This window comes from Miniopterus schreibersii (genome assembly GCF_964146895.1).
Source record: "Miniopterus schreibersii genome assembly, chromosome: 17".
NCBI classification, from domain to species: Eukaryota; Metazoa; Chordata; class Mammalia; order Chiroptera; family Miniopteridae; genus Miniopterus; species Miniopterus schreibersii.
The window spans coordinates 38,738,319-38,753,131 of record NC_138117.1 but is presented as its reverse complement, the minus strand read 5'-3'; the positions used below and the strand labels follow the sequence as shown (position 1 = coordinate 38,753,131).

Sequence of the window (14,813 nt, the reverse complement as noted above, 5' to 3'; positions counted from 1 at the left end):
ACATGAAGGTAGAACTCTGGGGCCTGCCCTTGATGGATGCTTATATCCTCTGTCACATCTATTTACCTGCTCTCCTCTACTTCTGGAGGGCAGGGTTCTTGACTCCCCAACACAGAGCCTGGCACACAGAAGATGCTATGTAAATATTTGATGTATGGAAACAGCAGCCTGAGTTTCAGAACTCAGTTAGACATTTAAGATTAGAAGATTATTAAGTCATACCTTGGGATCTCCCAAGGGCAGTCTTGAATTAACAAATCACAGTCACTAATGTTTTACTGCATATAGTCACTTTATTGAAAGCTAGTGGCTGTTTTAGAGAATAAGGTGTCCAGGGTGGCAGCCTGGGGTGGGTTTGGCAAGGTGGGCAGAAGTCTCAGGGGTCACTTGCTGTAGCTCTTGGGGCCTGGATCTGGGAGGCCCAGGAGGTCTTCTCTCAGGCCAGAGCCAGCCGGCTGGTCATCCTCTTCATTTGCTGCTGACAGCTCATCCTTGACTTCATCTGAAACATGAGGGGCAAGGCTGGTTCAATCCTGATTAGGGCTTCTCCTCCCTCGTCTCATTCTTTTTGACCAGAAGAGACAGCAGTCTCTGATGGGCATTCCCTACTATTCCCTACAGAGGGGCATTTTCAGTTCACCTGGCAGTAGGGATATGCAAAGGGTATAAAAGGAGTCTAAGGGCCTCTTGGTCTTAGAAGGTAAAAGCAGAGGTGAGAGTCTAAAATATGTTGGACAAGGTCACCTCCCTGCTGAATGCTCCACTCTTATCGGTCTCCCCATGAAGACCTCCTGTCATTCTGAAAAACTGAGCCCCAGCACTACCTCCCCAGTAAAGCCTTCCCCAACCCTAGCTCTGGTGCAGACTCCCAGCATGCACCAGGAAAGCTGAAGAACATTCACTGGGTTATGTCACTCCCTCCCTCACTCCCAGAAGCTTCTTAAGAGCATTGCATTTATCTCAATATTCCTGGTGCCCTTATCATGGTTCCTTTTCTCTCCTTAACTCCTCTTTGATAGGAAGTTCTCTTTGACAGGAAGTCCATTTCAGCAGGAAGAGGTAGAATGCCTACCCCCCCCCCCCCCCGCTAGAACTCCCTCTCCAAGGCGTTTTCCCAGCCCTACAAGGGCAGCGAGAATGAGGTTCAAGGTCCTACCTTCTCTCCCCCCTCAACTGTCCCACAGCCCTTCCAGCCTCCTCACACAGTGTTCTCTCTCTCTCACCTCCACCTCCTGCCCCCATCAGAACAAGAGGCCTTTGGCAAAGAGGAGTCCCCCAGACTGCGAGCTCCTCATGAGCGAGAGCTGTGCTGATGGCATCCCAATGACCCAGTTGGCTCCAGGACGCACAGCGCACACAGGAGATGCTGAAGATCAACTCCCTGCCCTCCCTCCACCTGCCCCACCGGCTCCAAGCTCCCTTACCTGCAGGTGCCTTCAGGGACCGGATGTACTTGGACCAGAATGAGCAGTCGGCCTTTTTCAGGCCCCGTCGATTGGGGAGCAGGGCACTGAACTCCTTGTAGTTCTCTCCGTCAGCACCAGGGACAAAGTCAGGCCAGGGGACTGCAAATTCAGGCACTTTCCTTGAGAACTCATGAGGGTAGTTGGGATTTCTGGGAAAATGAGAAGGAAACGTCCATGAAGGAAACTTGTCTTTCCCTTCATCGCTTGAGACCACTTCCACTTGCCCCTGGTCTCCGAGGACCAGCTCACCCATCTGTAGGCATCAGAGCAGGGTTTAACTGCTGCATCGCAAATGCTTAAGGAGTGGAGGCCCCTGACTCACGCTCTTAGACAATTTCTAGAAGAAAAAGACGTGAGTTCATGACCCAGCGGCACTGGCACTGCCCTCCTGGGTTTCTGAACGCTCAGGAGGCCACCGTGCCCCGTTATGTCCTGGTGTCCTCTTTTTGGACACCACAGCCAGTCTCTGGGATGCCTGTGCTTGCCCACGGCCTGGGTGGGAGGGGGAGCACAGAGCCAGGCACGCTGGTCTGCACCTACAGGTCAGCTTTCTGTGGAAAGGGGATGTCACATCGTCTCGGATACAGGCTCCTTCTCAGACTTGCCGCCCAGGCCCCTCTCCCAGCATGCCCCCCACGCAAGCCTGACCTCCCGACATTCACCGAACCAGGCGTGCTTCTTACCCGCCTTCGCTCTCGCGCCCTCCTGCCGCGGGCGCCCTCTGCCCTCGGTCTCCCTCAGTGCCCTGTTCATCCTCTGAGGCCCCGCTGCAGGGCCGCCTCCTCAGCGAGACATTTTCAAACTCCAAGTGAAAAGAAACCTTTCTACTTAACCCCCACAAAAAAAGGTCTGTTTGTCCTGCTTTTAATTACGGTTGGATTTTATGTTTCAGACTGTCAGTGGCCTACAATTGAACTGTGACTTTTTTACCTTTTATCTTTCCCGGGGACCTAGTGTGTGCTAGGTGACCAATGCGTGTGTGGCAAGGGGATAAAGGGAGACGGGTAAACTACAGGGGAAGGAACAGCAGGAGGCAACGTGGGAGGTGGGAACAGTGGGGCCAGTATACCAATTGGGCTGGAATAGAGGTATATGGGGAGGCTAGAGGTAGATATTGGCAGGTCTTGAGCATTTTCACTTAATTTGATAGTCCAGCATAGTGGTCCTCAACTTGAGGTGACTTTGCCTTCCAGAGGACATTTGGCAACGTCTGAGATACCTGGAGTTCTCACACCTGGGATGGGGTGAGGCGGAGGCCAGAGGTGCTACTAAACAGCCTACAGTGCCCAGGATGGTCCAGCCCCAGGGTCAACTGTACTGAGGTGGAGAAGCCCTGATCCAGGGCCATCAGATGTGGTCAACAAGAGGGTGTCTGACTGAAACGTTTCTTCACCCAGATTAATCTACATAAAGGGGGTTCTGGCCGGAGAGGGGAGACTGAGACAGGGAGACCAGTGGCAGGTGACTGCACCATCTAGGGAGGAGAGGGCGAGTCCATCAGGCGAGACGTGGCCTCTGTGTTTGGGGTGGGCTGGAGCACACAGTGACTGCATTAGGCACGTGGTCCACTCACCCCGAGCGGATGAAGTTGGAAAAGTACTGCAGGACTTTCAGGGACGTGCTTTTCTCCTCCTGGGTAAACTGGCCCTCGTAGGCAGGGTGCAAGGGCAGCCCAAAGGCATACTGGACATCGGTCAGCAAGTCCAGGCTGAGGAAACACACGGAGATAAGCAGAAGCAAAAATTAAAGGAAAAATAAATTGCTGGAAACACGAAATGAGCCCCAAACCAGCATTCCTTCCCAAATGAAGACTTTTCTCTCTTTACATTTAGGGTTCCTACTTAGTGCTTTGTTTACTTGAGATTTGGCTGGACCTTGTGTCCATGTGCCCCTTGGGGCAGATCTGTGGCATATCTATTGGCTATAAACTAAAGGCCATTCTTAGCACCTAGCAGCCACTATCCACAGCCCCCTTCCTCTATTCCCAGAGCCAGCAACAGTGAGTCAAGTCCTGTGCACGCCTATCTCTCCCGCATTTCCCTCTGCCCCCCTCTTCTGCTTTGAAAGACCCATGTCATTAGATTAGGCCACCTGGATTATCCCGGACAGTCTCCTATCTCAAGTCCCTTTGCCATGTAAGGTAACATAGTCACAGGTTTGGGGGATTAGGACGTGGGCACTTTGAAGGGTTGCTATTCTGCCTACCATAAGAGCTTGTCTACTGTGTCTCCCAAAGAAAGCTGCCTTCCAGATGAACAGAGACAAACTTTCAAGGTCAGAGTCCTCGGTTCAAATCCAAGCTCAATTGCTTAGGATCTGTGAAATCTTGGACAAGATACATAACTCTCTGGTCCCTATAGATAGGGACACTGAGTGCTCATCTATAAAATGGTGGCACAATCATGCTTCCAGACATTGGATGACCTTTTGCAATAAAATATTTTAAATCTCTGGCCCAGTTTCTGGCTCACAGGTCCATTTATGTTTCCATTTTCCCTGTGAGAAACACCTGAAAGCTTAAGAATGGGGGAGTTCTTTATCCTGGGGGTTCTATTATAGGGCTTCAGAAGACCACGAGTTCCCTGATATTCTGTGTGAAATGGTGTGAAACTATATGAGCCTCTCTCGGGAGAGATGCCATAGCTCTCATCACATTCTCAAGAAGGTCTGTGCCAACGGTGTGCAGGTGACTGTTTAACACCTGGCTTTGCAGAGTGTGGTGAGAAGTCCTCCACTGTAGCATTTGCCAGTTTCCATGGTGTAAATACTCCTGCCAAACACGGAGTTGGAACAAGACATGCACACTGGTTCTTGTGAGCTGGCGTCGGCCGGCGCCAGCCCATCGCCGCCTGTGACCCCAGCAGGCTCCAGAGCCCTGCTTCGGGGCAAGGCCTGGCATTCCAGCCCATCCGATGTGTTTAATCTGAGGGCCTGTTGTGTGTGAGGACTTCTGCTTTGTTTTTTCCTTAGCAGGGCTGATCTTTATCAGGATGCTGGAGTTATTTTGAGCAGTTTAAGGCAGGCATCTGGAGGAGGGGCCGACAGTGGGAACCTCGGATGTAGGCATTTGGGACGGGAGCACCAAGCCTTCAGTGAGTCAGCGCCCCGGCTGAGAGTCCTAGGATCCTCTGGAGGAAGAAGGGGGATCTGGACGCAGCATCAGCAGGAGACGGGAAAGAACACACCAGGGCTTGGCAAGGTAAAGGGAGAAACCCGATAGCTGCGTGTTTGAAGCCTGGGGCAGACGGTCTGTGCGCATTGCTTTGGCTTCTGTGCTCTGTGCTGGGTTCGACCGCTGCTAGACACAGAAACCCACGGCAGTCACATAGTGTACAGTCCTGCTGGTTTCATTTAGCTTTTAGTTGTCATTTGTTGTTTGTGGTCATAATACTTCAGTCAAATTCTCCCAAATGTGACAGTGACTTGTTCTGGGCTCAGGCCAGGTCTGGATATTCTCCTGTCACATGTGGGCCTGGGGCCTGGGGAAGCTTCGTGCTCAGGCTGAGTGGGCTTGGGTCAAACCCCACTTCCACCACTGACTCTGAGCCTTGGGCTTTGAATTTGTAAAATGGGTCAGATCATCCCTACTCAGCCTCTCACGTGGTGTCATCAAATGCCCGAGGAGAGAGGGTGAATGGATTCCCTTTCAAACTTACAGATTGACTCCCAGGGAGGAGTTGCTGATGCTGGTAACCTGACATTGGGCCAGACTATGGGAAGGACTGACAGCCACACAGCTTGAGGGATGACTGTGTGTGTTCGGTCTCAGGATGTGAATATAGTTCAGTGAGGACAGTGGCAAAACAGGATGTCAGGACAAGACCGCACTCAAGCCACCCTTGCCGAATGCTTACTGTGTCGTGCTCTGAATAGGTGCCGGGGATAAAAAAAGGGGTAAGTCAGCCAGGCTGGCATGGGGCTCACAGTTTAAAGGGAATGCAAAGAAGTCAACATTAAAAAATAAAATGCCGTGACCTGTATGACAGGTAGAGAGATAGAGAGAGAGATATCAAAGGATGGAAATACTTACAAAGTGCCATTGGAGGAGAGAAAAAGTGATACCCTTGTTTCAGGTGAGGAAATGGAGAGGACTTGTGGAAAGTCAGAGAGGAAACCACAGTTGACTCAGGCTTGGAAGAGGAGTGGGGTTTAGCCCGTGGGTGAAGGGGGCGTGTTTTGGGCAGAGACTCGGTGCGTGTGATCGCGTGTGATGGCGTGGAGTAGGTTCTGTGCTTTGTATGGAAAAGGGGACAGGGAGGTGTGATTGGGCGGGTGGTGGGTGGCAGCAAGGGGAGCTGCTACGACAGGTAACTGAGTCCCCAACACTCTGGCCTCGTGTATTGCATGGAGAAGTGCATCACGCTGCAAAGTGAAATGGGAATGTGTCCTGGTCCAGGAAAACCCAAAGTTTTAGAACCATAAAATTACGCTCCGGTTCTGTGAAAGGTGTGAGAACTGAGGCTGGAGGAATTGAGAGCCTCCTCTGAAAGGGGACAGGGCACATCGACGTTTCTAAGCAGACCATTTGCAAGCTCCCTTTCTTTTAGGACCATTCCTGGAGCAAAGGGAAAACAAAGATCAGAAGTAACAGGTCACAGGGTCGCTGCAGGTGTCCAGGAAAGACAGAGGCTGGTTCTTTCCACACGATGTCCCCCTACCTGACCTTTCAGCCATCCCACCTGCCTTAAACGGTGCTGATGTGGACGCACAGGGAGGTTCCGCCTGCACTGTAGCAAGCCAAGGCCAGAAGCCACACTTCAGAGACTATTCCCTGTGCCAGCTCCTGGCTGGAGCTCTGCTTCCAGCATGAGGGACCCTCATTCATGGGCACTGGGGGCTAATTAGGCAGCACAGTGACTGAGATGATGTCACCAAAGGAATGCACGTGACCTTGACCTTGGCCATGCCAACACAATGACTGGAGCTGGGAAGGTGGGGTGAGCTGGGCTCCCCTTGAGGCCAGGGGGGAGAGTGGGTAGGATCTTAAGTGCATGACGAAGGTGGTTCTTCTCACGATAATGGGTTCAAGAGGCTTCTGCTGCAGAAAGGCCCCTCGCTCCAGCCCATCTGGTTGCACTGATTTCAGAGCCTGTTGTTCCAGAGACTTCTTTCCCTGTTGTTCTGTCTGCAGGAGGAAGTTCATTGACCTCATCCCCATAAAACACTCCCCTTCTTATCTGTAGCTGGCATCTCTAGATAACTTCCTCCAGAGGAAATTAGGGAAGGAAGAGCATGAAACTCCTCCTGCTTCCCAGGCTTTTATTTTGAGGGCTGAGGCGCTGGTAAGTGACTCGCGCATAGAAGCCCGTTACTGTGCTTCTCCGGGCACATCTAATGCAAAGTTCAAGTTCGCCCACGAGTAACAGACAAATGGCTTCTGTTCTACCAAAGCATGCGCCACGCAGTTCTTTAAAAAATGAGCTCCCCAATTTATGGAGAAGAATAATGCCACCCCTGGAGCCAAGTGACACACTTGCAATGTTTCCATAAGTCCCTAACGCCCGGCACAGCTGGGTGACAGTGGCTGGCAGTGCCGGGGAAGCTTCCAGTGGACTCGCTGGGCTCACCTGCGCCCTCCCTCCCTCCACTGCGCCTAGGGGCTGCTGCTCAGAAAGGCCGACCTCTCCCGGCCCTGGCCCGAGGCATCACTCCCGCCAGGAAGTTCGTGTTTACCCAGAGCCGACCGTGTTTGTCTCGAACCTGTTTATGCCCCTTGCGTTTGTTATTGTAATTATGGAACTTAATCACACAGCATGTGGATGCCCCACTTCCAAGAAAGTCATACGGGCAGCCACAGCGCACGCACTGTGTGCAGTGAGAGAGCACGCACTGTTGTGTTGTGAAGTTCACAGGGAGAGCTCCAAACAGCAGTACCTGCTCAAGCCTTTGACCCTGAGCCCAAACGAAGGCAACTGGCCACGCCCAGCTCAAATGAAATATTTGTGGTGTACCTATCTTAATCATTTCCTAGGAGTCTCCATTTTAATTGGATTTTCTGATTAACTAACTGATCATTGCATGGGAAAACAGGGTTTCTATTCTACATTCTATTAAAAAACACACAAAACCTTGGCTTTCAGAGAGCTAGGTTTTGAATGGGTAAGAAAAGACCAATGGGCATTCTATATAACATGGCTTCTTAAAAATCTCCAGTGCTTTTTCACCATACTCAAATAAAATACTACCTTTTTGCCTGCCATTGTTTACAAACTCCTATGTGAGCTTCAAGATCCTGTCTTTTTCCCCCGTGAATCTCCAACCACTTTACTTTCCTTCTCTTCAATAGACTCCAGCTTCTGGCCCCCTCCTTTACCCTCCAACATGCCAAACCTTTTCCTTTTCTCCTTCCAGAGCAGTTATTTGAATTTACTCTGCCTGTTTATGTGTGGGTTGTCTTTTCTTTGCACCCTATCTGCAGACACTCATCAGCCCCATTCCCTGCTTATTGTGCTAGTTCCAAGAGGCTTATGGGCTGCTCCATCTCTAGGAGCTAGAAGAGGATCTGGGGCAGAGAAGGCAGTAGGTAAATATTTACTGAATTGGTGTTGGAGAGGGTGTACACCATAGGCTTTTCCATATCACAAAATTGGAGTGGTCAGCTTCAGAAAATGACTTACTTCCATCTTTACTGGGAAATAATCTTGTTAATCACACAGGATGTAGCTAGACCAATGGACCCAGTTCAAGAATCCAGCCACTTAATATTTTCTTTGGTTTGCTAATTCCAACAAACTCACCAAGACAGTCAACTAGAAAGATACTGTTTTGAATCTGAAATGTTAAAAGCCCCTGGAATGCACAGAACTGTCTAGAATGTGGTGTACAAAATATCTTCAGTCTAGAATTTATGACTTTGTTTTCCAGGGTTGGGACAACTTATGAAGATGGAACATTACTGCTTCTTTAGTCATTTTAAGTTTTGTGGGGTTTTTTAATTCTCAGAAACATTTTTCCTAAAGGGAAAATAACCAATATTGAACAGCTACAACATGCCAGGCGTTTACTGCCCATTGACTTGAGTCTTCACACTGTGAAGCAGGTGTAACTATACCCATTTTATAGGTAAGGAAATCAAGGTACAGGAACCTGCTCAAATGAAGAGAACTCATAAGTGAAAGAGATGAAATTAACCTCAAAAAATGTGTTCCACTGTATTGAGCCACTTCTTCCAGAATTAAAGAGCAGTGCAACCTCCTACATGGAGCCTGGGTAGATTTTTAATCTCGAGAGCCCTAGCCCACCCCACCCTCCATTCAAAATCAATCAAGTCTTTCTTACCAGAGTTTGTCCCTCAATTTCAGGGACAAAAATCCCATCTATAACACAGGTGAGCCGTCACAGAGCCACACTAGTCTGTGATTCATTAACCACAGTCAGTGAGAAAGTGGTAATTTATTGTGTTTTGTTCTCTAGTGATGCCAGGAAAGCTAATATATGCTTACAGAAATGGAGGCATGAGACAGATGGCTGGACACGTAAGGCACACACATATATTTTAAGTCTGTAGATTTGAGCCAGGAATAAATGAGAGGGTGACAGCTCCAGGGCAGAGGGAGAGAGCTGTCTTTTCTAGCAGAGTGAGATCAACTTGCCAACAAATTAAATTAGTTTCTGTGATTCATTCATTGATTCAAGCATCTACTACATAGATGGCACCCACTGTGACTGTGGTGGGCAGAGAAAACACAAGACAGAGAGCTGCCAGGAAGGCGTCCTGATGGACAAGAAAAACGGGACGCTTAGCACTTACAGTTCACCAGGACCCATCTGCTTTACAAAGTAATCACCACAGCAGCCCTCTCAAGTGGGTACTACTACTCTTATTCCCATTTTTCAGATGAAGAAACTGAGTCACTGAGGCGGTTAAGTGACTTGCCTAGGTCACCCAGCTAATAAGAATCAGAGGGGGTTTCCAGCCAAGGCAGTCGGCCCGGAGTCCCTGCTCGAACCAGAACACTTTCTGCCTCTCTACGTGTGCCACCATCTCTGCCTGCAAAATGGTTCAGGGACTCTGGATGCCTCTTTCCTCCAAAACTGGTAGGATGTGAGAGTTAGATGGCACCTTGAAGGTGACGGAGCCCACTTGTCTTTCATACCTCTCTGAACTGCATAACCTTAAATTTTCTTCGAGGTGCAGCTCTGAGACAACAAGAGAGGGGCTGGAAAGCTCGGGCCCTGCACCTCTCTCTCCTTCTCCCGGGGGCCCTGGCTACAGGGTCCCTCAGAACCCATTGAAGAATCAGTGCTCTTGGCCCCTCCCACGCCTCTACTCCCATTTTGCAGATGGCAAAACCGAGCCCCCATGGAGCCTATGAACTAGACTGGAAAGGACCCGTTCACCTGTCAAATGAGGTGGTCGGATCACCTTCCTGTTCTCAGGGGCATAAACATGTGGGATTAAAGCTCCCCCCAGCCAGGTTAATTCATCAATAGCTAATATTGCAATTCCAAGGTACTTTCTATATCTTTTATTTTACTTTCCTTTTCTAAAATACTGTGAAATAAAGTGCCTGTTACTATTATACCCATTTTTCAGATGATGAGACTGAGGCTCACACAGGTTAAGGGCAGAGTCCCACATCATCGAATCAGGGCTTGTCCCTCGGTCCTGCCCTCTATTCTCTGCCATCCTGTGGATCACAGGAGCAGAAGCAGCAGGGACTTCCCGCCATACTCCCTTCATCTGCCACACAGCCACCTTACCTGCCATGGCCATAACTCTGGGGAGCGTGGTACATGAACACGTTTCCTCGGGCCCTCCTTGCCCACTGGCTGGCCATGTCAATCACCGGGCAGGTGATGAAGTAGTCCCTGGTAAAAAGAGGGCAGAGGAGGGGTCTAGTGTCACACAGCTCTACGGGCAACTGTGCCAGGCAAAGGCTTTCCCAGGCAACGGCCCCTCAGCCACCAAGCCCCTCTGCACAGGCCTCAGAGAGCACACAGCCTCCTCAAAGTCCCCAACTGGCTCAATGGAGCAGCGAGGGGACAGCACATGAACCAGTCTACTTTATGGCCGGCTGTGATCACATGCTGGTGTCCACGGCAACGCATCTTAGGATCAAGAGACTTGTGAGACAAACATCTTCTCAGAACATCAATGTCACTTAAAAATTTGGTAGCAAAACATTTTATGGTAAAATCAATACAACATACTATGAAGTAGAACATAAGAGAATTGTGCATTTTAAAACATGGACAACTCAGGATGCTTTGTGCATATGATACCTTAGACCAGAGGCTCTCAACTGGGATGTCTCCACCTTTGGGGATATTCGTCAATGTTTGGGGACAGTTTTGGTTGCCACAGCTGGAGGTGGAAAGGTTTCTATTGGCATCTAGTAGGTTGAGGCCAGGGACTCTGCTAAACATCCTAAGATATGCAGAACAGCCCTCCCCAGAAAGAATGTTCTAGTTCAAACGTCAGCAGTGAGGAGGTGGAGGGGCTTCCCAGCAGCTCCCATTTGGGGTGATGTGAGTAAGACGGCCCGCTTACCACAGCGGCCCCTCGGGGGGCAGGGCAAGCTGGGTGCTGGAAGGGCTGCCTGGCTAGAACCGGGCAGACCACAGCCAGCCTGGGCCCACCACTCAGCCCTCCCTGCATCTTCTTGACTCCATCTCCTCGGCTGAGAAACAGGGCCCACGGGCCCACGGTACAGAGATGCTGTAACCACCGGGTCCAATAACACCCATGAAAGTCCCTCAGTGAGGAGGGTTAGCGCCCCCTCTGCCAGTCTATGGGCAGTTCCAGTGTTTACAGGACAGGCTCTAAGGGAGGGCAGGGCCCTCGGTGAGGGTCTGGCAGGGCGATGGGGGCAGCTCCATGACATGGTTCCCTGAAGAATGGTGAGCAGGGCCGGGATGAGAGCTGACCTACGAGTGTCACACACTGGAAGCACCATGGGGTGGGTGGGGAATTGCCAAGGAGACCAGGGACAGAGAGGCCCACAGAGGCCATTGCCTGAGTCTGGCCAGGAGAGAAGGAGGGCCTGAGCTAAGGGAAGCCTGACGTCTGCCGTCTGCCTCCACAAGGAAGCCTTCCTTGGTTACCTGTCCTCCCTCAGACCTCAGCTCTTGCCTCGTGGGTAGATTGTCTTCAAAGCCAGTTAAAAGCAAACTTAGGGCAGGAACAGAGGTTTCTGAAGTCTAGCCCTGAACTGTTTTTGCAACACAGATCTGAGCCAGTCCTGACACGGTCCTGAGCCTCTCCAAGTACAGGCCTTGGCCTCTGTGAGCTCTCAGGGGCCCTCCTAAGGCTGGGCCTCCAGGAATAGCGAGTGGCTGTTTGGTTTAGAGCTGAGCCCTCCATCAGAGAGAAAATGAAAGCCTTATGGTGCCCACAATCCCAGTGAGCAGAGCGAAGTTTTATTCTGAGCTAATGACCCTCCACTTGGAAGCCACAAAGTCTTGGGTGGAGAGACCATGCCAGGCAGTGGGTCTCAGCACCCTTCAGTCCATCCCTTCCCAACATAGTCAGGTTCGGCACAGGCTCTGAGCCATGGCATTGGCTCTGCGCCCAGGGACAAAGGACAAAGGACAAAGAGCGAAGGCAAGTTCGGACTTCCAGAGGAGAGGGACCCAAAACCACCCAGCTGGCCATGTTCCTTCCCTGGAGGAAGAGCCGTCCCTGCCAGGGAAACAGAGCAGCACATCAAGGGGCCTCTGAGGGGCTCAGAAGTGACAGAGAGCTGGAGTCCCCACTGTGGTCTTGTTCCCGGGGGCTCTGCAGGCTGGGAGAACCAGAACCCTGGCTATTTTTTTATTCTATTCAAAACTCACTTCTGGAGGCACCCACTATGTGCTCATGTAAAACCCAGTTCCTGGCCCCAGAGAGGCCACCATGGACTGGGAGGCAGGCTGGTCCTGATGAGTGCAGTGCGGGGGAGGGACGGTGCTGAGAGAGAGGGATGTTCTGGGGATGGCACAACTTGTGGTGGATGGGGGGCACCTGTTAACTGCTCTTGGGGTGGGACACTCAGGACCGACTTCCCAGAAGCAGGGAAGCTTGAAGCAATGAGCTTGACTAATGAGACACGCAGGCTGTGTGGGAAGCCTGTCTGGGGTGTGACATCAGCCATAAACCTTCTCATGTGCGAGGTGAAGTCTGGATGCACAGTGGAGTCGCCTGGGGCCCTGTGAAAATACTGATGCTTATGGGGCCTGCGTGCCCACTGCCCTTGAGCACTCCCCACGCTGTTCTCAAGGGCGGCCAAGGTTTGGGCACTGGAGTCCTCTCTGCTGAGCTGAGCGCCGCAGGCTCCCCATCTGCATTTGCTGAGCAGGTGCTTCTCAGCGTGGGGTGGGGTGGGGTGAGCATCCCACAGGTGCCTGGCAAGAGCTGTCTGTGTCCCCCAAAGGCATGAGCACTGCCTGGGGGAGAGTTGGGTCAGCCCTCATTTCTCACTAGTGGGCAGTCACCCTGGCTGTGGACGGATTGGATGATGCCAACAAAGGACGGTGCCAGGAACGAGCCCCCCACCTCAGTTCCCTCTCTGCCCTGAGCATCGCCTTGGCCCCAGGGCTCTTACCGGGCGGCGGCCTCCAGGGCCCGCGAGAAGGAGGCGTAGTCGTCGGCCGAGTGCTCCAGGGAGTAGTACCAGGTGGCGGCGGCCCGCACGCCCTCGGTGGCGTCCTCGCCACCCAGTGAGTTCTGCAGCGCCCGGTAAAAGGCTGTTTTGCTACTGGTCCGGCCTTGACTTTCCTCAAATTGCTTTTAAAAAGAAAGAGAGATGAAAATTCTCCAGTCAGATTCTGAAAGCCTTGACTCAACGTTCCTCAGAGCCTGTCTAGAATGTTCTCTCTGGGAAACGGTGGGACATGGCTTTAAGCTCATGGGTGCTGGACTCAGGCTGCTTGGGTTCGGGTTTGGATGCCAGCTCTGCCCGCTCCAGCTGCGTGATCTTGAGCAAGGGCTGTGCGGCGCCCCCGGGGAGCCGTCAGGTGGCGCCTGAATGAGCCTCCCTCAGGGCGCGGGCCACACACCTGTGCCGCTCACTACCTGCTGCCCTTGTGTCGCCTGCTTTTGTGGGGAGACCTAACTTCAGGCTCCGTCACTGACTCGGTCACTCAGCACAGGGCCGCTTTCTGTACACGTCACAGTGACAAACACCCTTCATCCAGGGCCAGCTGTGTGCCGGGCCTCCGAAAACAGCCGTGAACATGGCAATCAAGCGCCCCGATTAGGCTCCCGCGGCCTAGCTCGCCAGTGGGCGCAGATGGAAGACACGCAAAGAATTGTGCCGTTCAGCGGGGGCGGGGCTATGACAAGAAACCGAGCAGGGTGACAGGGACAGGGCAGGGTCACTAAGTGTAGGACGATCAGGAAGACACTCGGCTCTCTGGGAATGCATCGCTACAAAGAAATACCTTTATCTCTCCCTCCCTCCCCCCCTCCCTTTTTCCTTTCTTCCTTCCTTCCTTCCTTCCTTCCTTCCTTCCTTCCTTCCTTCCTTCCTTCCTTCCTTCCTTCCTTCCTTCCTTCCCTCCCTCCCTCCCTCCCTCCCTCCCTCCCTCCCTCCCTCCTTCCTTCCTTCCTTCCTTCCTTCCTTCCTTCCTTCCTTCCTTCCTTCCCTCCTTCCTTCCCTCCTTCCTTCCTCTCTCTCTCTCTCCCCCCCCCTTTGCCCCTCCTCTTTCTGCCCTCCTCTCTCATCCCCGCATCCCTGGGGACACTGGGGAGGACCATCTCCTTCCCCCAGGACTCAGGGTCCCCATTTCTGAAGTCGAGGGCAGCCGATTGTCAGAGGCGCAGCTGTGAGTGCGAGGTCCAGACCCCCTGGCCCTTATCCGGTCCTATGATATGTGTTTACATATTTCTAGGCTTTTATGTCAACAATGAAATGCGCTTATCAGGACACGCTGGCATGTCTAAATGGTTTCTCTAAACATCTCCAAGCACGCAGGACCTGTGATTAGAATTGGAGGAGTGGGTGTGATGGGTGAGCAGCCCCCCCTTGGGCGAGCCACCTGAGCCTGGCTCACCGAGAAGAGGCCAGACCGGTCAGTGGGCTGGTTGATCAGAGGTATGTCCACGGGCTTAAGGAGAGATGAGGGAAGGAGAACAGGAAGAGGTGCAGAGAGAGCTTAGCTTTCATTCTATCTATAACGTGTGTTTCTTGTAAAAAGATATGAAGCAAATGTGGCAAAATATTAATATCTGTTAAATCTGAATAGAGAACACACAAGTATTCATCATATCAGAAGGGACTTTCAAATACTTTGACCATGATCTATAGTAAGAAAGGATCTTACACATACAGAGCACACACACACACACACACACACACACACACATCCCTGAAATAATGCTCTTGAAGAGGGTTCGTGCTCACGGCTCTTTCCACACATAATACA

The 14,813-nt window shown here is 51.7% G+C and overlaps 1 protein-coding gene across 1 annotated transcript in view; it reads right to left on the bottom strand.

Moving 5' to 3' along the window:
• Positions 1-277: 277 nt before the first annotated feature.
• Positions 278-14,813, bottom strand: part of TG (thyroglobulin) — a gene marked incomplete at its 5' end in the record, with an annotated part of 199,630 nt that continues 185,094 nt past the window's right edge. The window contains 5 exons of the mRNA XM_081116502.1: positions 278-502; positions 1,425-1,615; positions 3,040-3,174; positions 10,170-10,277; positions 12,992-13,173. Of these exons, the coding sequence (XP_080972628.1) occupies positions 384-502; positions 1,425-1,615; positions 3,040-3,174; positions 10,170-10,277; positions 12,992-13,173 (735 nt within the window). The 3' untranslated portion in view covers positions 278-383. The remainder of the gene's footprint in view (positions 503-1,424; positions 1,616-3,039; positions 3,175-10,169; positions 10,278-12,991; positions 13,174-14,813) is intronic.